At 36.6% G+C, this 22,603-nt stretch overlaps 1 protein-coding gene across 1 annotated transcript; it reads right to left on the bottom strand.

Annotated features, from left to right (window-relative positions):
- Positions 1-214: 214 nt before the first annotated feature.
- On the bottom strand, positions 215-11,347 carry LOC114380889 (protein BREAST CANCER SUSCEPTIBILITY 2 homolog B-like). Its single transcript, XM_028340001.1, has 19 exons — positions 11,035-11,347; positions 10,905-10,946; positions 9,794-10,786; positions 9,582-9,706; positions 9,346-9,494; positions 8,887-9,009; positions 8,615-8,812; positions 8,455-8,536; positions 8,312-8,362; positions 8,154-8,229; positions 7,947-8,058; positions 7,768-7,839; positions 2,378-2,567; positions 2,128-2,304; positions 1,769-1,911; positions 1,603-1,665; positions 1,285-1,498; positions 760-927; positions 215-675 (listed from the first exon to the last, which is right to left on the bottom strand). The coding sequence occupies exons 1-19, from the start codon at positions 11,183-11,185 to the stop codon at positions 616-618; spliced, it is 3,189 nt and encodes a 1,062-aa protein (XP_028195802.1). The 5' UTR covers positions 11,186-11,347; the 3' UTR covers positions 215-615.
- Between the last annotated feature and the right edge of the window lie 11,256 nt (positions 11,348-22,603).

Below are 22,603 nucleotides of genomic sequence, written 5' to 3'. Positions count from 1 at the left end.
AAACACAAATTTTACTGCATACCTCCAACCAACATCCGTTAACAACTGAAGCAACCACCACCACCACCGAGCAACCTCCATAACACTTTCACCTCCAAAGTGACACCCCTCTCAACAATGAAAAACCAACACCAAATGAAGAAAGCGAACAAGAAAGCGTAAATGAAAAAACATTAAAAACCAAGTTATAAAGGAAGAAGAAAGCCCAGGAGCATTTACGAAATTATTTAAAATTGTTGAGTGCACAAACAATAATGTTGGTGCACCTAGCAATACCCAAAAATTCACAACCCGCAAGCATATACACCAGACCTACCCCATTATGTTACCTCTCTACCATGTCCGTGAGGTACACCCGTTCATTTTCATATTCAAATTTTTCCTCGATTTTCTCCTGATAAAATTTTTCCATACCCCTTTTAATCCATCCTATATTAAAATGTGCATAGAAACATCCTTTTGATAAAATTTACATTTACTTTGTTCTAGGAATATTTTAATTTTCAAAGGAAAAAAAAATAAGAACTCCCAAAAAAAGAGAGGAAATTGAGCTAAGGTAAAGGTTTAAAGACAATAGAGCAAAAAAGGTACATCCATAGCTCCGCTTTTTTTTTCCTATGCTTTACAATCTTCACCAACTACATACATAACCTTTTCCTTGAGTTTCTCTATTATCTGCAGAAAAGACGAAAAAAAGTGTCATTATAGAAAATTGCACCATGCAGCACATGTTTGGATGCAGAGTTTCATGACTCATACCAAACTAGAATGATTTGCCCAAGCTCTGACGGAGCTGGCAGCATTTCTGAGGTGAGAACAGTTCGTGGAATCAAAATTCAAATAATAAGCAGAGTTTTCATTAGCATCAGCAACCCAGATATGGTTTGTATGGTCCTTTTCCTTTTTTATAAGATTACAGAAGCCAACCTGCATATAATGAAGATTCAAGTTTCAACCAACTTAATAAAGTAATGCAACTTTAGACATGTTTTGCAAACTAGACAGCCTAAACACGTGACACTGACATTCAATTTGTTGTAACAATTGTTTCAGTGAAACCTAAACAGAAATATCTACACCTATATGTTAGTCTGCAACAATATGCCCAAAATAATGAGATCACATTTTTCAGTAGTGATGAAGGTATGAAGGATCAAGCAGTAACGACAGCTGATAAAAGCACTTAGAAACAAGTTAAAAGTTAATTGGTGGAAATAAATCATAATCCATATCCATAACGGATACATTCCAAATGGCAATAATAAGATAATGGATTGTAATTACCGTAGATCCTGCAAGGTTATAATTGATTGGAGGAAATGAATCATGATCAATCAATGGAGAGCAAAAGCAGATAGCAAGCAAGGAGTCGATTAACTTTTCTGACTGTAAACCATTCATGATGGATCCATCAGTCGCAAAAACCCATTGCTTCTTTTGTTGATTTGATATATAAACCCCTCCCACATGCACAACATATGCAGTAATGTCAAACTCGCTGTGTAAAAAAAAAAAGACAAGGCAATGTCAAATATTTTCTTGCTATCCTTTTTTATCTGATAGCAGACAGATACATATAAACAGACTAGAGCATCAACATACTTGGAAAGAGGGATGTCACCCAAGCTAGTCAATGGGATCGATTTTCTATTGCAGAAAAATGGCCTACAAATGACAGAAGTAAGATGGATCAGAATGTGTCATACCCAGAATAGAGCAAGTAAAAATTCATTTTTTTCCCATCTTATTAAGATTGTTAGATACCTACTTAAACTGTTTCCTTGAATTATAAGATAATGGCAACCACTTGGTAGAAGATCCTCTAGTATCCAAGTGAAGGATATCAGAATCAGAACTTGATGGCATGAGTCCTGAAATGGCATATGCTCCTCCTTCCACCAACTCCTGACGCTGCACATTAGTTACACAGAAATTGTGAGAAATTTCATGATCTCCACAATAAACATTTACAATAAGGTAATGGAATAAAGGAGATGAAGGGTATCATAATTAGCTAGCCATACATTAGAAAAACATATGCAAACAAAGCTACAACCACAGAATTATTTAATAATTATGAACACAAGGAAATATGGCTAATCCTTGCAATTGGCTTGCCAACCTCACCTGTGTCTCAGTTGGATTCCAGATTGCTACTATGCCTTCTTTAGGTTTGTCTTGTCTAGTTTTATAAGTTAATCCAACTACCCGTAACCTCATAAAAGGTGTGACTTGTCTACTTCCCAAGCCAGCATCTTTCAAAGCTTTTTCTATTGATTTGTCCATTTCTGATTGTCTGATTGCCTGAAGATGGATGTGAAATCATAAATATCTTTCTGCATATAGACTCCTAGTAAAGTAGGAAACATAACCTTACATTTAATTTGGCCTTATAAGTAGCAAAAGAATTAAGCTGCTCTGGACTCATATCTGCCATTAGGAATTCAGGTTCTTCAGCTGTCTCCAGCATGTTATAAATCTTAGCACCTTCACTATCACTGTCATAATAAATATGTGGCCTTTCCTTCTGATACTCTGAAATGATGCCATCTACAACAGCAGAGCGTCTGTGTCCATATAGATGATCAGTCAAAGCACAAAACAAAATTCACATTATGGCTGTAAAAATAACAATTGCACCAGCATGATAAGCACATGATCATTTTTTCTGGCTTTCCTATTTGCACACCAGTCACAGATCATATAATATAAATTTGCTATTTCATATTATTCTTATGCACTCCATTATGAAGCTAAACAAATTAAAATTTACTGTGGCAATAAATATTTTATCTTAGACATATTAAGACTTTTAGATAAAGTGAGAGAAAATGAGAGAGTTTAGAGTGAGAACTGATATTATTCAATCTGAAAAGTCAGTTACAAAATTGGGTATTTATAGGCCTATGATCCTTCGAACTAAGTACAAAACAGAATTAACAAATAGGAGGGAAATTCTGTTAATAGAAGCTAACAGCCAAACATTAGTGAGGTGCTGTTAGCTAACAGCCCTTGCAAACTGTTTTCACAGTTATTCTAACATATACTCTAATAAAGAAAGTTAAGTTGGGTCCCAATGACCACACAGAGCCATCTATAGCCATCAAATATTATAATTCAGGTTTAATATTTATAAATCAGTGCAGATGAACAGTCCAATAACAATTAATGAAACCCTGTTCTTGTATTCTTGTTATCAGTAGCCCGGTTGTTTAATGGTTTTTCTATTGCAAACGGTGAATTCACATGTTACAAACCAAGCAGAAGGAAAACTTTTCATCTTCCATTAAGCGTCCATTTGGAAGAGCTTATTTACAGTTTATTTGAACTTATCTCATGGCATAAGCACTTATGCAAGTATTAGGGAGAGTTTATGATATGTCCATAAACTATTTCAAGTTTATCTCAATAAGCTCTCTAGGATGAGCTAAAGCTAGAAAATCAGCATACTTAGTTAACTTGTCCATGAAAATATCTGACCACATGTGAGTGGGAACTGGGAGGGGTTTCAACAGTCCTACTGAATTAAAATCTTGAAGCTTATTCTGCTAACACACTTCACACTGTTGTACATACTGTTATCATCTTTTTCAACCCCTCCCAGAAAAACAGCCTTGCAATTCTTTTGTAAGTTTTGAAGTACCCAGAATGGCCCACGCAGCAGAATCGTGGAATTCCCTAAGAATTAAGGGCATCTTAGAGGAGTTTTTGGAAACTGTTAGGCCCCGAAAGGAATCACGCACACCAGGGGAACAATTGGCCCATGAGTTATCTCGTGACTAGGGTCTGGAAAGTTTACATGAGAAGAAATAAGGGGAAAATGGGTGAGAGTAGTGAGCTGGCAGAGAAAGAAAAAGGAGGAGAGAGAGAATTAGTTACTGATCATGGGAAAAGGGTTCAAATAGCTGATGGGCAGGGTCGTGGAGTATCTTGGGGAATCATTTAGTTTGCTATGAATGGAGAGCTCTAGCTCTCTACAGGAGCTATGCTCTGGGGCAGTAGTCTGCTAGTGCTACTGTAATTTTCAGCATTCTAATAATACGTATCTCATATTCTTTCTTTTGTTCTGCTATATTTACCATGGTTGGTTTCAGTTTTGCATCAGAAACTACCAATCTCTCCTTGCAGTACAATCTGCCTTTGTTGAGACTGAATCCATTATGAGCACAGGGATCAGACAACAATTCCTGCATTATCTTCCTCAGCTTGTCATCTTGGTGTTCTTCTGTCTTCTTCCAAACAGTCCAACTCATAAACTTGCACGGCCAAAAGGGCTGAATATTGCAGTCAGCAGGAAAGAACATTTGCTGTGTATTCCCAATTCCCAGCTTCTACTTGATTTCAAAGTTGAATCTCAATAGTTTTGAGATCCACCTTTGCTGCTCCTCTCCCATAAATATCTGTTCAGATAGACATTTGAGACTTTTTTATGTGTATGTAGTACCACAAAATGCCTTCCCAATAGGTCATGCCTCCATTTCTACACAGTCAACACTACTGCCATTAATTTCTTCTCATAGACAGAACTATTTTGAGCTCTCTGACAACGTTAGGCTTGCATATGCAACCAGCCTTCCCTCTTGCATAATCACTGCACCAATGTCCTTTCTTGATGCATCAGTCTCACTCAATTACAAATGCTTTCTCAGAGTTGGGGACTGCCTAGACAGGAAGTGTTGCGACTGTTGTCTTAAGCTGATCAAAAGCAAGTTGAGCCTCCTCACCCCATGAAAAATTATCCTTAAGTAGTTGTATCAAGAGGCCAAGCTATTTTCCCATAATTCTTCACAAATATTCTGTAATAATCAGTCAATCCTAGGAACCCCATCACCCTTTCACATCCTAGGGAATGGGCCAGTCCAACATACTCTTAATTTTAGTAGGTCTGTTGAAACTCATTGCCCCAAGAAAATGTGTCCCAAGAACCTGATTCATGAGAGCTTGGAAGGTGGAAGGTGCATTGGTTAAGCCAAAGGACATAACCAAAAGAACTCATATTGTCCTTCATGGGTACATGATAGATACTCATTAGTTAGTTAATTAGTTGATTGTGCTAGTAATTAGTTAGTCAAAGAAATATGAAGGGTTATGTTAAAAAGAAGGGGAATAGTCCTATAACTGTTTAAGACCATTAAGAGTGGATTTATGTTAGCAAAAGAGTAGTTCATCTTACAAAAATCACTGCATCACCCAATACATCTAGTAGTTCATCTATTATGGGAATTGGAAATTTATCCGGTGTTTACTTGTCTATGGCCTGATAGTCTATACAAAATCTCCACACACAATACTTCTTGACAAGTATAACAGGGCTACTGAAAGGGTTAGTGTTGGGCCTTACAGCACAAAGCATATCCTTCACAATCTTCTCTATCTCATTTTTTTGATAATGCATATACATGTGGGGGCAAATATTAGGAATTTGAGCCCTCTTCAAAATGATAGCATGATCCCAATCCCTTTTAGGAGGCAAGCCTCTCAATTCTCAGAAAGCATCATCAAAATTGGCTAATATATTTTTTATAACAGGAAAATTGCTTTTTCCCCTCATTCTGCAGCTCATTGACCATAATGTTGCAAGAAGCTTGTGCCCTGCAAAGGGAAGGATCCCCTCTCAACACTTACTCCCTTTGTCTCCCCATTTAATGGCCAAAATTCTGAAATTAGCTCCTATGCTCTCTAAACATGCTAACCAATGCATCCCCAAAATTACCTCTATACCTCATTTTACATTCAAGTTTACTTGCTTGCAAATTCCATGATTCCTTACCTTAGCTCCTTTTCTCACTTTAAAAACGTATTTAGGGGTATCTTCTATCTTAAGGCACAATTCCTCCACTAGATGCTTGGATATAAAAGACTAGTAGCTCCACAATCCACTAGCACCAACACCCTCCTTTCTCCAATATGTCCCTGTGTCTTAAGAATCGATTAGAGTTAATCCCTCCATACTTGTCAAAGAGAACACATCTCACCGACCTCCTCCTTGAGTTCCATCAATACTAATTGGTAGTGCTTCAACATATAAATGTTCTCTAGTCCCCACTTTTCTCCACACGTAAAACAAAGCCCCTTACAGCTTTGATCATGTAGTTCAGCTTGTGTCAACGTCCTTCCTCCAAACTGTTTCTTCTCACTATTTCCTCCTTCCAATGGTTTGGGTTCCAGAGCTACTCTTCCTCTTTGCTCTAGCCTGGAAGTGACCACTTTGCTTTTGTTGGGCTTTAAAAAAAAATTCCCATGGAGCTTCCGCTTCCACCCTTTCTTCTCTTCTGCTGCTAGCCCACCTCTGCAAAAAAGAAAAATTCTTCTCCTCCAATAGCAAGGCGCTTTTCATCAACTTGAATAAAGACTGAGTCATGCATCTTCAATTCTCCTCCTTCAGCCCATTCAAGAAAATGCTCACCAGCAGACTCACTCTTCTTTCTTTAGTGGAGCTATGAACAGCCCAGATTTCTCTTTGTACTCCATCACCAACCCAGTTTATTTGATACTCAACAAAGGGTTCATCGATGGTTGAATCTGCCAAATCACTGGGCTCTTGAATTCCTCCCAGTTCACATGTGTGGCCTGTTCCTCTCATCATAAGTACCAGTTCAAGGCCTGATCCTCCAATGCAATCACTACTGTGTCAAGATTCTTTTCCTCTCATAGAATTTACCTTGAAATATCTCTCCAGCTGGCCCACCAATGAATATGTGTCGTCTCCCTTAAACACCAAAACCTCCATCCTTCTCCCTCGTGCCATATATTGGACATCAAGTCCACTCTCCTTCCTCCTTCAAGATTACAAGCGCAGAAGCCAGCCAATTTGGCTCTCATTACTTCCTCCATCCTTAACCCATGTCCATCACAATTGCCCTTGTGAACAGAATCTCTCTGTAATGCAGCATCTGCTGGAATTCATTTATCTGCACCATACTCTCAGTTCTCTGCTCCTGTAGACTGCACTCCTATCCTTCCATTCTAGATTCCATTGTTGCTCTCATAATCACTATTGAAGCTCCCAGGATTGAGAGCTCTGATACCAATTGATAGGTATCAGAAAATGAAACAGAACTGAGTCTGGATTCATTAATGGACATATAGGCATGTATCAGGGTGATAGCAGGTCCTGGGTTTCTGAATTACAAAAGGAAAAGTGAAAACAAGATAAGAAGCAAAACCTAGGCAATTAGAGAGTGCTAGCCTCTACCAAAAGTCCCACTAATTCCTAGACTATGTTCTCTCTCTTCTCACCACACGATGCAACTTCCGCACCACTACCCACTACTACCTAGCTATGCAGTTAGTTGCACCTTTTTCTCCTAATTCAGATTAGGTGCATTGCACCTGCAGACCAAATTAGGTGCACCCTTCTATTGGGCCTCCTCTCATATACTTTAGTTATTGTGGATCTTGGGTCTGCATCAGTCATTAAAAAGAAACATTCAAATCAGACAAAGAAAAAGGAGGAAATAGATGGGTGAATGTTAAGAATTTAAGATATTAAGCTGACACACAAACCCAATTGACAGTAGGCCAAAGGAGCTGAAGTGTTGTGTGAGGAGGAAGAAAACAAATGTTCCAGAAAAAGAGTGAATTTGAGTGGGCAATGTCTGCTAGTTAACGAGAAGGAATTTTATGAGGGGCTTTTTCCATTAGGAACTTAAGGGGTATGAGAATAATTTGTGTTATTGTGATTGTGAGTATTCTCCCACTGAGGAGCTGCTGCTCTGTGTTTCTTATGAATAACAATAGAGACAGATGGATAGTCTCAGAAGTCACCTCTGATTGTACAGCTCCATCATTTTATTCTCCATCCTCTCTGACATGACAACAGACCTCCCACTGCTTAACCTAATGAGTAAAACAATTATCAACATTTTTCATTGCATAATTAGAGTATATTTCTGAAAAGGATTTTACTGGAGTGAAGTTGCAGTACATGTTTTATTGCAAGTTACCTTTCCATGTAAAGAATGGGATATATGCGGGTAATTCCAGCCAAAGTTTGTGGTACTAGACCACCATTGCTTTTTATGCATCTGAAAGCCAAAGGAGGACCGGCAATTTTACCTGCCAATTAGCTCAAAAAAATAAGCACAAGGAACAAGATGATACTTTTCTGTAAAATTGGCAACATTAACATCCATGAAATAAAAGATTCTTACAAAATCCCAACCGTTCTGCCCAGTGAGCTCTATATGTTCCATTTATGTGCAGCAATAAACTAACTGTTGATGACACCTGAAATTACAACAGAATCTAAAGAAACCATCTGATAGGATATATACATATTACTAAATCATAATCCTAAGCAGTAGAAAACCTCAAGGGGTGAAACTGGCCCATTCCAGCCACATAATCCTGCTCTCGAGATCTGCACGAGACATATGTAAACAGAATTGAACCTTATAAAAGTAGTAATATCAAGGAAAGTAAGATAAACAACAAATACAGACAACACATTACTCGAAGCTTCTGTCCCACAAACAATCTTCCAGCAGCATGTTGCTTTGACAATGGAACATCTAAAATAGCATTCATCAAATACCTGCAAGGGAAATCATTTTGTATGTCAGGGACCCTCATATATCTTGCAAGCAGACAGCATGATAGTTTAAATTCTTACCATCCATCAGTTAATTCAACTTTTACTGCTGCTGCTTTCTGAGTCCCATTTTGTGTTTCAAAACAAGTCCCACTTTCTGTTGCATGACTAGAGCAAATACTTGAAATGCATAGAATCATCATTGAAGAAGGCGGTGCATCCCCTTCAAGAATTTTCTTGATGGTAGACCGGTGGCCATGATTCACTTCTCTCTCATATCTACAGACCAAATGTCATCATAAGTTTTATCATTTTTATGGAACAAAGTATGATGTCTTAGAGCAGTCACATACCTGTACTTCAGTTCCTCGAGCACATTTGTTACAGTCAAAAACTTTCCAGCAGAACTAGCTGGATAGTATCTCTCATAGCATGCCAATTTCCAAACAATCCACTTGTAATGATTCGTGACCCACCTAGCAATGTGCAATGGAAGTGTAAAAGTAAAATTAAGATAAAAGCACTGTTTGAGTGCAACTAGCAATACATATGAAAAACACCAAAGAGCACCGTAAGTACCAAACTCCTCTAAATTATAAAATGTAACCACAAAAGAGCTTAAACTCAATAATGTATTTCCATTTCATTCAGATAACAATTGAATATACCAAGTTGCAATGACTTTCTGACACACTTCAATATAACTAGCTAACTGACCTAGCCTTGTACAAATCAAAAACCACATGGCAAAGTTACTCATTAACAGGTTTCATGGATACTGGAAGCAAAAGTTCAGGATAGAAGCAATTTACTCTTTAGTAGCAAAATGCATGGAAGCTCCATGGTGAGCCAATAGATGGACAAAAGCTTCTGCTCCCATACCATTATCACCAGATCTTTCATAAAACACATACTTTTCTGCATTAACTGATGTGACCTGCCTGCTCAGGTTGGGAAAATGCTGAAACAAAATTCATTTTTCAGTGCACAAAATGTTGCTAATGCCAAGATTATCATGTCCCAGCAGAAATATACAGATTACACTCACCGCTTTCTCCTGTAATGGAGGCACAACAAAAAAATCCTTGATGTGCATCCTTGGATACTGAAATGGATATCGGATAGAAACCTCTCTTTTGCATCCAGAAACACCAGAGGACAATTGAGACAAATCTGAAGATGAAATACCTCAAATAACTATTGCAACTAATAAAAATGGAAGGAAAAGGAATGTACTAAAGATTCTTAACCTATGCCTACCATGAGGAGATTTTCCAATATCCTGTTCTAAAGGAACAGAAATTTGGGAACTTCGAGGCTTTTTAAAGGGAGAAACAGTTACACGCAATCCTAATCTCCGTTTTCCACTAGCAGGTTGCCTATTGTTTGTTTGATCTGGGTTAGTGGTATTGGAAACATCAACCAATGGCCTGCGTATTGATACAGCGTGTGTATCTATTTTTGAAGAAAAACCATTCAATGAAGAATCATGTACTGCTGAATGTGGTGCTTGGTTCCAGCCATACAGAGGTTTCTTCTGTCCACAAGCATTGGTACTTTTCAAGCTATTATAACCACTCTCTTCACCAACAGCATCAAATTCCGTTATTAAGTTATTCCCATCACCTTCACAAGGAAACTTGGGCGGCAATTCTCTTTGTCTAGAAGACTGTAAGGGAAAAGTGAAACTCTTTGCCGTACAATTGCTCCTCGCCGGTGTCAAAACCCGACGAACCAAAGGAGTGTTACAATCCCCTCTTTGACTAGAGGCAGCCGTGTCCGCTTGCCTCTCAAACGGAAACGAAAACATCGAACTGCCAGCATCCCCTCCCTCAAACAAATCTCCCACGTCGCCAAGAAGGCTCTGAGCACGCTGCAGCGCGTCCTTGGAAATGGATATAGACCTTCCACCTGCAGTGTGGAATTTAATTGGAGCCTGCTTGTATGCATCTGTTTCTTCAAAACCATTCTTCTTCAATGCTCGACAACCACCACCTACAGAAGGACTGTCTATAACTCTATGCAGCTTTAATTGAGGCGATTCATCTTCTTCCTCTTGTCGTTGCTTTCGTTTTTCGCCAATCGCGTGCAATTTATTCGTACGGTGAGGACTTTGGATACTACTGTCAATAGTGTCTAGTAGTGTCTTTGCCCTAACCAGACCGCTGGAAGATATGGTAACTTTTTTCCCAGAGCCGGTCGTGAAAAGGGAATTCGAGAACCCGAAACCATCATCTAGCACGCGCTCTTCCCCTGCAATTTAGTAATCAGAAACTCATATTTAAAATATAAAAAAAAAAAAAAGAATGACGAGGTTTTTGAATAATTAATTAAATTATGAATTCGTGTTCGGGCAAAGCATTAGCTCGACCTCGAGCAACGGCGTCGTCTTGGAGGGGAAGAGTTGGAGTGCCTGCGAGAAAAAGAATTGGTAAAATAAAAAAAGAGGAAAAGGAAAAGAATGTATTTGGAAATAGAAAAAGAGATTGAGGAATCGGAACCCTGGCGAAGAAGATCTTGCATGGAAGGGAGGGGAAAGGAGGGAGGTGAAGCGTGTTGGTGGGTGGTGGTGGTGGTGATGCGTTGCCAGTGGAAATTATTTGGGGAGTTGGAGAGAATCTGCCATGTACACATTGTTTTCTTCGTTCGCATTTGTGGTGGGGAAAGGAACAAACGCGTTAGGGATTTTTATGAAATACTAGTATGAAAATTATTTTGGGGATGGCGGGAAAGCTTCGATGCTAAACTTGACGAGGGAGGGAAATTGAATCGCTGCTGCCTGTTCGCTCGCTCGCTCGTACACTGTTTCACGAGCATTTTACCTATTTTTGAAATGAGAAATGTTATTTGAAAGTTTAATACGATAATATTTATTTTTGTATAATTAAATCCTATGATAATTAGATTTAAATTCATCATGTTTTTAATTCTTAAAATTTGGGTTCCAGTTTAAAAAATATACTGTATATTTTAATCCCTCAATTTTAAAATAAAATACTTTTTTTTCACCAAAGTTCAATGAGTTATCGTATGAAAGTCATAACAAAATAATGTAGGGCTATAAGCATTTTACACTAATATGAAATTTTGGGTGGAGTCTATTATGCACAAGTAAGTTAAGTTGTGCACCGATGTACAAGTAACATTAATTCTTAGATTTATTATTAAAATATTTCAATGGCTAAGATTAAAATTAAAAAAAAAATTGATGATTAAAAAAAATAGACGATTTTGTTCTTATTATCTTCTTCACGACCCATCCACCCCATGTCTCATGCCCCCCTATTCTTTTGCCGCATCCCTGGTCACGAATCTCTTTGACCACTCTTCCCTTTCCCACCTTGTTAAGGCTTAAAAGTAATTAAATTGAGTCGAGCTCAATTCACTTCACCTCGACTCAAGTTTAAAATCAACTTTTTTATTTTCAATTCGAACTCGACTCAATTCAAGCTCCTGAACAACTCATTCACTCAAATCACATGAACTAATAATCAAATTTTTTAAATCATATACATTTCAAATTTTCAATTTATTAGTAGATTTTAGATAAAATGATTGTTTATTTTGTAAAAAAAAAAGACAAAATTGGACTTATTTTATTAGCTTTGTAGAGCCACAAGGTATGACACAAAAAAAAAATTACAACCAAAGTCTACTACATAAATAAAAACTATTCCACCTTGCATATATAAATAATAGAAAAACCTAATCTATATATATATATTTTGAGCTAGTTCATGAACCAAATGAATCGAACTATATGTAGCTCAAGTTCGGCTCACTTATTTAATGAGCTTTATTTTTAGCTCAAGTACAAGTCATTTGATTCATGAACCTAATTTAACGAGTGGATTATCGAATCAAATTACGAACTATTTACAAGTTGATTGTCACCCCTAACTCCTCGCCATCCACAATGTCTACCATTTTGTCATTAAGCACCTCTCATACCACCACTGCTCTCTTGTCGCCCTCACTGACATCCTCTGCTATCACGTCATCCTCCAATTCCTCCTCGGGTCTGACCTTCGTGCCCCCCCCCCGCCCTCTAGCAAGCTTGTCACCGCACTCCTCCAACCTAATTCTCGTGCCACCAACAACTTCAGCTCTATTAACCTTATTCATGACCCCTTATTTGGCGTCATCTTGATCCCCTGCCTATTCCCCTTCCAACGTCATCGATAAACCATTTTCTAAGTGGTATTTTATGTGAGTTTTTGTGTCATTTTGCATGCATTTTCTTGGCAGAACTCACGTTTGAACACTAGTTTTGTATTGTAGAAGTGAAATCGCTCAATTGAATGAAAGAGTTGGAAATTGCGCAATTTTATGAAGATTTGAAGACTTTGCTTGATCATGATCGTGGTACATTAATCACGACTATGGTAATCAACACGACCACAGTAAAATGATAACAATCCATCAAAACAGTGTCAACATTGAAGGTTGTGGTAAATTCACAAGTGTTGTGGTCAACCATGAGGGTCACATTCAATCCATAATGGCCTAGAGTTTCAACATCACTTTAGACCACAGCTGTGGTGGATTCACCATGGTCGTAGTGTGTCTTTTCGTGCAAATATCTCTAGGAAACTATATATAGGTCTTTAAAATTTGTAAAAATGAATCTTTTGTTTTTATACTTACCTTTTACGAATTTGATAGAACCTTGAGGGCTTTTGACAGTTGAGGAACATGGACAACACCGCTAGAACGGATCATGATCATATTTCCTGCCTATTGGTATGTCCGTGTTTATTTTATCTAAGATTGCTAGTATTGTTTTGATCATGAGTGGCTAGTTCCCCTAGTTTGGGGGTTATGATGTAATTGTCCATTTGTACCCTTTTTCTTGTTCTTAATGAAATTTCTCATTATTTTATGTTAATTAATTATCTTCCTTGTGTTTACTGTTTATTTGGAACTAACCATTTTAATACTTAATTGACTGCATAATAATGACCATCTGCATGTAATTGGTAGATCTAGGTAGATAATGTTTTGCACCAAATTGCATGATCAAACTATTTTGGTAATCTTTGATAGATTAGTTAATCATTAATTAATCATCCCTATAATTGATTTTATCATTTGACTTAAATTGATAGATTCATGATTATTGATGTATTGATTTAAGGCAAATAACATATTTTGACCTTAATTATAGGCTTTATTTTGATTTTGGAAATCAATAATTAACTGGGAAATGAATTTCATTAGGATATTGGAGAAAAATTGGTACTAGTAAGTCATAACCCTTGGTCATTCTTATCATCCTCAAAACCTTTATTTGCATTTGTTTATTTGTTTTCTTATAAAAACCAAAACCATAAAAATATTTAAATCCTTTTTTTAATCACCTCAACTGTTAGTTTAATAAACTTGACTAATTGAGAATATATTTGGTCTTTTGGGCTTGATATTCGGACTGTCGAGTCCACTGTTACTAATGCTTAGGTACACTTGCCCATGTGTGAGCCTTACATATTTTATATCAAGTTTATGGCACTATTGTCGGAGACTAATCCTGGAATTTCCAACTAATTTAATTTTGTTAAACCAAACAGTTTTGTTTATAGAAACTATTTTATTATTTATTTAATTTGTTGCTATTTTTTATTATTTTAGTTCCTATTGCACTTGATCTTTTCCTCTATTTTGTAGTGCATGAAAACCAAGTCCAAAAATTCATCAGTGTAGTATGAACCTGAGATTAACAAGTTAATCCAAAGACTTCATAAAGAACTCCATGGATAGAGAGAAAGAGCAATGGCAGTTGATCCAACTAAGACTTTTATGAATTACCTCACTCTTACCTCTTGGGAAGCCAATACCATCCAACTTAGTCACATCTGAATTCAAGCATGGGTTCCCACAGATGTTGGAGAACAACTCGTTCAGTGGCGCTACCAAGAAAATCCTATATGGCACCTCAGGAAGTTCATCAAGTTGACCAACATGGTGAGACAAAACTGTGTACCAGCATAGTGCATCAGATTCTATGCCTTTCCTATCTCTTTTAATGGGAAGGCACGATACTAGTTGTGTTCATTGCTTGAGAACAACATCACTACATGGAACCAGTACACAAGTGCCTTCTTAAGGAGATATTTCTCTCCTATGAAGACGAATCAACACATCAGGGACATTGAAAACTTTGTGCAGAGGGAACAAGAGAGTCTACCTAAAGCATGGGAAAGGTTGCAAGAGATGATCAAAAGTTGTCCACATCATGGCATTACTCAACAAAGACTGGTCTATATATTTTATGGTGGAGTGCTCTCACACAATAAGACAAGTTTAGATGTTTCTTGTGAGGGTAACCTCATGTTAAAAAACCATGTTGATGCCACCAAGATCATTGAAGATATGTGTTCTAACCCCTATAACAACTCAAGGGATAAGAGGGTTATGAAGAAAGGCGTCAACTGGGTGGAGAAAAAAGATCCCCAAACTAAATTGGGAAACCAAATACAAGCTCTAACACCAAAGATTTAGACACTCATGAAAGCTCAAGCTCAAGTCCCCACCACTACATCTTCATTCCTTAACTATGATAAATGTGGGATTATGCATGAGCCAAGAGAATGCACTATTGATGATAGGTTGCAACCATGGATGAGATCAACCTTGTTGGTGGAGGAAACAATGTTTATAATCAGTACCCCAATAATTTCAATCAAGGACAAAGCATCAGACAGAATCAGAGAAGCTATTTAAGACTATTTGGATGTTAATTACAAGCCTAATGGATTCCTGAGTGAATTCTTTATGCTTCATTGTGAATTTTTACTTTTTTAATAAATGAGAATTATTGTTGCATGAGTTCTAACTTAACATAATTTGTTTTGATTAGGAACAAAAATACCTGCTTAAGGACAAGTAATGCTCAAGTGTCGGGAGGTTGATAAACCACTTTTAGTGATTTTTTGTGTCATTTTGGATGCATTTTCTTGGTAGAACTCACATTTGGACACTAGTTTTGTATTGCAGAAATACATCCGCTCAATTGAGTATAAGAGTTTGAAATTGCACAATTTTATGAAGATTTAAAGACGTTACACTTGAGATCATGATTGTGGTACATTTACCGTAGCCATGGTAATCAACACGACCACAATAAGATGATAACAACCCTCCAGAACAACGTCAAGGATGATAGTCATGGTAAATTCAGCACAACCGTGGTCAATTCATAAGTGTTGTAGTCAACCTTGAAGGCCACAATTAATCCACAATGGCCAAGAGTTTTAAGGCCACTTCTGACCATGATTGTAGTGGATTCACCACAGTCGTAGTGCACCTTTTTGTGCAAATATCTTTAGGAAACTATATATATGTCTCTAGACTTTGTAAAAATCATTCTTCAATCTTATTCTTATCTTTTACGAATTTGAAAGAACCTTGAGAAAGTTGAAGAATGTGGACAACACCTCTAGAATGAATTGTGATCATCATTCCTTCCTATTGATATGTCTATGTTTGTTTTACTTTGATCATGTGTGGCTAGTCCCCTAAGTCTAGGGGTTATAATGTAATTGTCCATTTATACCCTTCTTCTTATTCTTAATGGAATTCTTCATTGTTTTACATTAATCAATTTTCTTTCTTATTTTATTGCTTATTTGGAACCGACTATTCTAATACTAAATCAATTACATAGTAATGATCATTTACGTGTAATTGGTAGATGTAGGTAGATAATATTTTGCACCAAATTGCATGATCAAATCATTTGGGTAATATCCTTTAGATTAGTTAATCTTTAATAATCATCCCTACAATAAATTTTATTTTTTGACTTAAATTGATAGATCCATGACCATTGGGGTATTGATTCAAGGCAAAGAGCATCTTCTGACCTTGATCACATGCTTTAGTTGATTTTGGGAACCAATAATTAACTAGGAAATAAATTTCATTAGCATTGGGATTAAGGGAAAATTGGTACTAGTAAGTCATAACCCTTAGTCATTCTTATCATCACTCAAAAATTTTCTCTACACTTGCTTTCTTCTAAAACCCAAAACCATAAAAATATTTAAATCCTTTTTTAATCACCTCAACTATTATTTTAATAAACTTGACTAATTTGGAATACTACTGGTCCTTTGGGTTTGATATCTGGACTTTCGAGTCCACTGTTACTATTACGTAGAATACACTTGTCCTTATGTGAGCCTTACATATTTTACACATTAGCCACCATTCTCTCCCTCGTTAAAACCCTACCCAACAACGCCACCATTTTCGTCATCAATTCCCTCCTCGTCCCCTACAACATCGATTTCATGGCCTCCAAAAACTTCCCCAACATCACTAAAGTCCTCATCTTGAAGGACTCTCACTCGACCTAGTCTTTTATTTGTTTTTTTTTTGTAGAGTCAAATTCCATATCTTGACGACAACATTACTCGGTTCCACAAATCTAGCCCCAAAAGTGTTGTTTTAGGGAGGATGAGAAAAAGGCAATGGATGAAGGCTTAATGTCACTTTTAATTCATTAAGTTTCACACTTGTTTGGTTTTGGTACATTAAGTTTAAAATATTAAATTTTTGTCCTTTTTTGTGTTTTTTGTCAACAATGTAACTACTTCTTTAACTTTTAAATTTTTAAATATTTAAAAAATAGTGATGGCTAAAAATCGCCACCATGTGTAATAACATTCTAACCAATACCAATCTCATTATAAAAAATGGTTTAAACATTGTAGCAACTTTTAGCCATCACTATAATAACACTCAATCACTAACACATCATTGTCATATCATTGAAGGTAATGATGTGATAATGAGGTGTTCGTGGCAGGTGTGATGACGTGATACTCCGTCTGTCATCTCATCACTTTAATGGAAGACGACTATACAACAAATAGTAAAATAAAATTGAAATTTTTTTTGAGCATTTAGTTGAAAAAAAATGTTATGTAATAATCTGAAACGACCTATATTTCAAGTATGAAAAACTTAATTAAATCTTAATATAATCAAATTCAGAGATAGATCAATCACATACATGTAACAAAAAAAAAGTTAGTGTCACAAAGTGGTGGTGTTGCTTCCAATACTGAGATTCAGTTTGATGAACATGTTCCATTTTCCATTTACTGGAGATCAAAAATCAATGGCGATGCAAGGAGTTTAGGCATGGTGGTGGTGAGAGTTGTGTCGAGGTCGAAGGACCGTAAAGGAGAGCGTCTAAGAGGAAGGTGTTGGGAAATCTCGGACTTTACCGCTTCGTGAAGTTTAAGATAGACACTTAGTAATTAAAGGTAGTAATTGGAGCATCCGATTATAATTCTCCAATATGGAGATTCTTCCACTATACAAAATGATAGTAAGGTTACAAGGATGTGTTTACAAAATTGACTCACTCTATGGTGGCTCACTCAAGCTTGAGGATAGAGACTTCCCAAGCTATTTATCTTGTCTCTCAAAAAGGCTCTCTAACTTTCTAGCTTCCTCACTCCAAGGAGTGGATTCACTCTTGTCTTGGGATTGACTCACTCTACGGTGGCTCACTCAAGCTTGAGGATAGAGACTTCCCAAGCTATTTATCTTCTCTCTCAGAGAGGCTCTCTCATTAGATTGTTAGGAATGAAGGCTCCTACCCTTATTTATACTACTCCACCTTCACAATGAATGGTGGAGATTACTTGTATCCTAGGGTGAAGATTAATTCTCTAGAATGTAGAAGCAAACTTCATTGATTCATGATGATGAATCAAGATTGATTCAAGGTGTTTTGATGATAACAAAGCTGATGACAAAAAGCCCATGAGAATGATTTCAAGATTGAGTCAAGAACAATTCAAGAATCAAGAGAAAGATTCAAGAGAAGTTTCAAGTTTCAAGTTTTCAAGAATCAAGAATCAAGAATCAAGAATAATCAAGAACAAGATTCAAGACTCAAGATTGAATCAAGAAAAGACTCAATCAAGATAAGTACTGAAAAGTTTTTCAAAACATTGAGTAGCACATGAATTTTTCACAAAACTTTTTACCAAAGAGTTTTTACTCTCTAGTAATCGATTACCAGTTTATTGTAATCGATTACCAGTAGCAAATAGTGTTTTCAAAAAGCTTTCAACTAAATTTACAATGTTCCAATTGATTTCAAAATGGTGTAATCGATTACAATGATTTGGTAATCGATTATCAATATGTTTGAACGTTGAAATTCAAATTCAAATGTGAAGAGTCACATCATTTCACAAGAATGCTTTGTGTAATCGATTACAATGATTTGGTAATCAATTACCAATGATAAGTTTTGAATAAAAATCAAAAGATGTAACTCTTCCAATAGTTTTCAAGTTTTTTTAAAGGTTATAACTCTTCTAATGGTTTTCTTGACCAGACATGAAGAGTCTATAAAAGCAAGTCCTTACCTTGCATTTTCAAGACAATCGATTACAATCTTTTACATCCTTTGAATCTCTTTGAACATCCTCTTGAATTTCTTCTTCTTCTTCCTTTGCAAAAGCTTTCTTAAGTTTTCTGGTTTTCCAAACCTTGAAAACAAAACTTGTGTTATTCATCTTTTTCATTCCCTTCTCCCTTTGCCAAAAAGAATTCGCCAAGGACTAACCGCCTGAATTTTTTTTGTGTCTCTCTTCTCCCTTTTCCAAAAGAACGAAAGACTAACCGCCTGAATTCTTTTGTGTCTCCCTTCTCCCTTGTCAAAGAATTCAAAATGACACAGTTTGAGAATTCTTTTGATTCTTCCCTTTCCCATAAACAAAAGATTTCAAAGGACTAACCGCCTGAGAATTCTTTTGTTTCCCCATTCACAAAGTTTCAAAGAACTAACCGCCTGAGAACTTTGTTTTAACACATTGGAGGGTACATCCTTTGTGGTACAAGTAGAGGGTACATCTACTTGGGTTGTTGTGACTGAGAACAAGAGAGAGTACATCTCTTGTGGATCAATTCTAGTGGAGGGTACATCCACTAGGTTATTCAAAGAGAACAAGGGAGGGTACATCCCTTGTGGATCTTTGCTTGTAAAGGATTTTACAAGGTTGAAAAGAAATCTCAAGGACCGCAGGTCGCTTGGGGACTGGATGTAGGCACAGGTTGTTGCCGAACCAGTATAAAACTCTTGTGTTTGTCTTCTTCTTCCCTATACTCTTCATTTTCCGCTATGCACTTTAATTATCGCTTTTACTTTTGGTTAAGTTTCAATTACTATTCTTTACTTTCTTAACTTGGTAGTAAAAACCTAATTAAATCTAGTAACATTAAGAAGGATAGATTTTTAATTAGTAAAGGTTCATTAATAATTAATTCAACCCCCCTTCTTAATTATTCCGAGGCCACTTGATCCAACATAGAATGCTCCACACATTCTAGGAGTCTCTACACTCTTCTACTCCCTTTCATATCCTTCCATACTTTTCCATAAGATTCCAGAAGGTTCCACACATTTCCAGAATATTCCAGAGGTTTCCATATTCTTTCACAAGATTCTAGAGAGTTCTACACTACTCTAGAATTCTCCAGGACATTTTAGAAAATTCTACACTTTTCTAGAAAGCTCTAGAATTTTCTAGAACCTCTCTAATTAAGGAGGGATCCCAAAAGAAGGAAATTCCTACTATCCACACTATCAATAGGGCATCAATGTCATTTTCATTTTTTGTAGCGAGGGTATAGTAGAAATTTTCTCTTTGCAAAATATATAAGTAATTAAACATAAATTAATATTTTAATAAATAGCACTCATTTTCATATTTCCTCACGTGAACCACGTGAGCAACATCTTCATGGTAGAACTCACCTTAAATGATGTATTAAGCAACTGCAATAACATGTCTCGCTAAAGGTGCTGCACCTATATTTTCGTATGGCAATTCTTGAATTATCCATGTCATAACTTTATATGGCACATCACGTGCCCAAAGATTTGATATTTGTTGGTTTCAAAATACCATTAGATCTTGTATTATCATGCCATCATAAAAGATATAGACAATACCATGACTAATACCATGTATATGTGCTAAAATGAAAATTAGTATTGACTTGGAAAGAGTTAAGGTGTGCACGAAAAAAGGACACATGAGTTTCACAATTACATTCCTATATAGTAATGCTATATTGCCAAAAGTATAAATTCTAGAGTAAACAAATACACACATAAAAAAGTCGTGATTTAAACAATAGTGGATGGGTTTTAAATGTGATCATGAACATGAATAAATGTTATAACATCTCATATTACATTATGATATTATTATATAACTATTGGAAGGTGATGTGGTCTATCTGGTACATTTAAATTTAGAATTGATTTTGTCATATAAATATGTCATGAGCAACAATATGCCTTGCACGGGGTATAATTAATTTGCCTTTCAAGTAAACTCATCATTTCCTCATACTAAGTCAATTCTGACTAGATTGAGACCAACTAGTCGAGAATATTAGATCCAAATAGACCCATCAGCTCCTTGGACTGAGTCAACTCTAATTAGATCAAGACCAACTAGTCAAGAGCATGAGATCCAAGTAGACCCATTGACTTCTTGGACAAAGACTAGATCAAGACTGACTAGTCAAGAATATTAGATCCAATAGGCCCATAGACTTCTTGGACTAAGTCAACTTCGACTAGATCGAGGCTGGCTAGTCAAAAATATTAGATCCAAGTAGACCTCATTGGTTCCTTGGATTGAGTCAACTTCGACTAGATCAAGATTGACTAGTCAAAAGTATGAGATTAGATTAAGATCGACTAGTCAAGAATATTAGATCCAAGTAAACCTATTGGCTCTTTGGACTAAGTCAACTCTAACTAGATCGAGATCGGCTAGTCAAGAATATTAGATCTAAGTAGACCCATCAGCTCCTTAGACTAAGTCAACTCCGACTAGATCGAGATCGGCTAGTTGAGAATATTAGATCCAAGTAGACACATCGACTCTTTGGACTAAGTTAACTTTGACTAGATCGAGATCGACTAGTCAAGAGCATGAGATGCAAGTAGACCCATCGACTCCTTGGGCTAAGTCAACTTCGAATAGATCAAGACTGACTAGTCGAGAGTATGAGATCTAAGTAGACCCATCGGTTTCTTGGACTAAAACTAGATCAAGACCGACTAGTAAAAAATATTAGATCCAAGTAGACCAATCAACTTCTTGGACTAAGTTAACTCCGACTAGATCAAGACCGACTAATCGAAAACATTAGATCCAAGTAGACCCATTGACTCTTTGACTAAGTCAACTTCGACTAGATCAAGACTGACTAGTCGAGAGTATAAGATCCAAGTAGGCCCATCGATTTCTTGGACTAAGACTAGATCAAGATCGACTAGCTGAGAATATTAAATTCAAGTAGACCAATCAACTTCTTGGACTAAGTCAACTCTGACTAGATCAACACCGGCTAGTCAAGAGTATGAGATCCAAGTAGACCCATCAACTCCTTGGACTAACTCAACTCCAACCAGATTGAGATCATCTAGTCGAGAGTATGAGATCCAAGTTGACACATTGCCTTCGTAGACTAAGACTACATGGAGATTGACTAATCCAAATAGACCCATCGACTTCTTGGACTAAGTAAACTTCTACTAGATTGTGATCAACTAGTCGAAAATATTAGATCCAAGTAGACTCGTTGGCTTTTTGTACTAAGACTAGATCAAGATCGACTAGTCGAGAATATTAGATCCAAGTAGACCCATCGACTTCTTGGACTAAGTAAACTATGACTAGATTGAGGCCGACTAGTCGAGAATATTAGATTCAGGTAAATCCATTGTCTTCTTAGACTTAATGAACTTTGACTAGATTGAGACCAACTAGTGGACAATATTAGATCCAAGTAGACCAATTGATTTCTTGGACTAAACAAACTCTATCTAGATCGAGACTGACTAGTCGAGAATGTTAAATCCTAGTGGACCAATTAGTCACTTGAATGAAACGAACCTCGAATAAATCAAGATTGAGTAGCCAAGAATATTATAATAAATCTACCAGTTTCTTGGAATTTGAGGTGACCAAATAGATTAGGAACTCCAAGTTTCCTAGAGTCAAAATGACCATTGTGAAATAC

Source organism: Glycine soja, chromosome 13 (genome assembly GCF_004193775.1).
Source record: "Glycine soja cultivar W05 chromosome 13, ASM419377v2, whole genome shotgun sequence".
NCBI lineage: Eukaryota > Viridiplantae > Streptophyta > Magnoliopsida > Fabales > Fabaceae > Glycine > Glycine soja.
The sequence above is the reverse complement of the archived record's forward strand: the minus strand, read 5'-3'. Positions and strand labels throughout refer to the sequence as shown.

Coding starts and splice junctions, on each gene's coding strand:
- LOC114380889 (XM_028340001.1), bottom strand. CDS start 11,185: ATGCGAACGAAGAAAACAATGTGTACATGGCAGATTCTCTCCAACTCC. Junction 8,813..8,886: donor CTCGAGGAACTGAAGTACAG/GTATGTGACTGC, acceptor TTTGGTCTGTAG/ATATGAGAGAGAAGTGAATC. Junction 8,059..8,153: donor GGCAGAACGGTTGGGATTTT/GTAAGAATCTTT, acceptor GCTAATTGGCAG/GTAAAATTGCCGGTCCTCCT.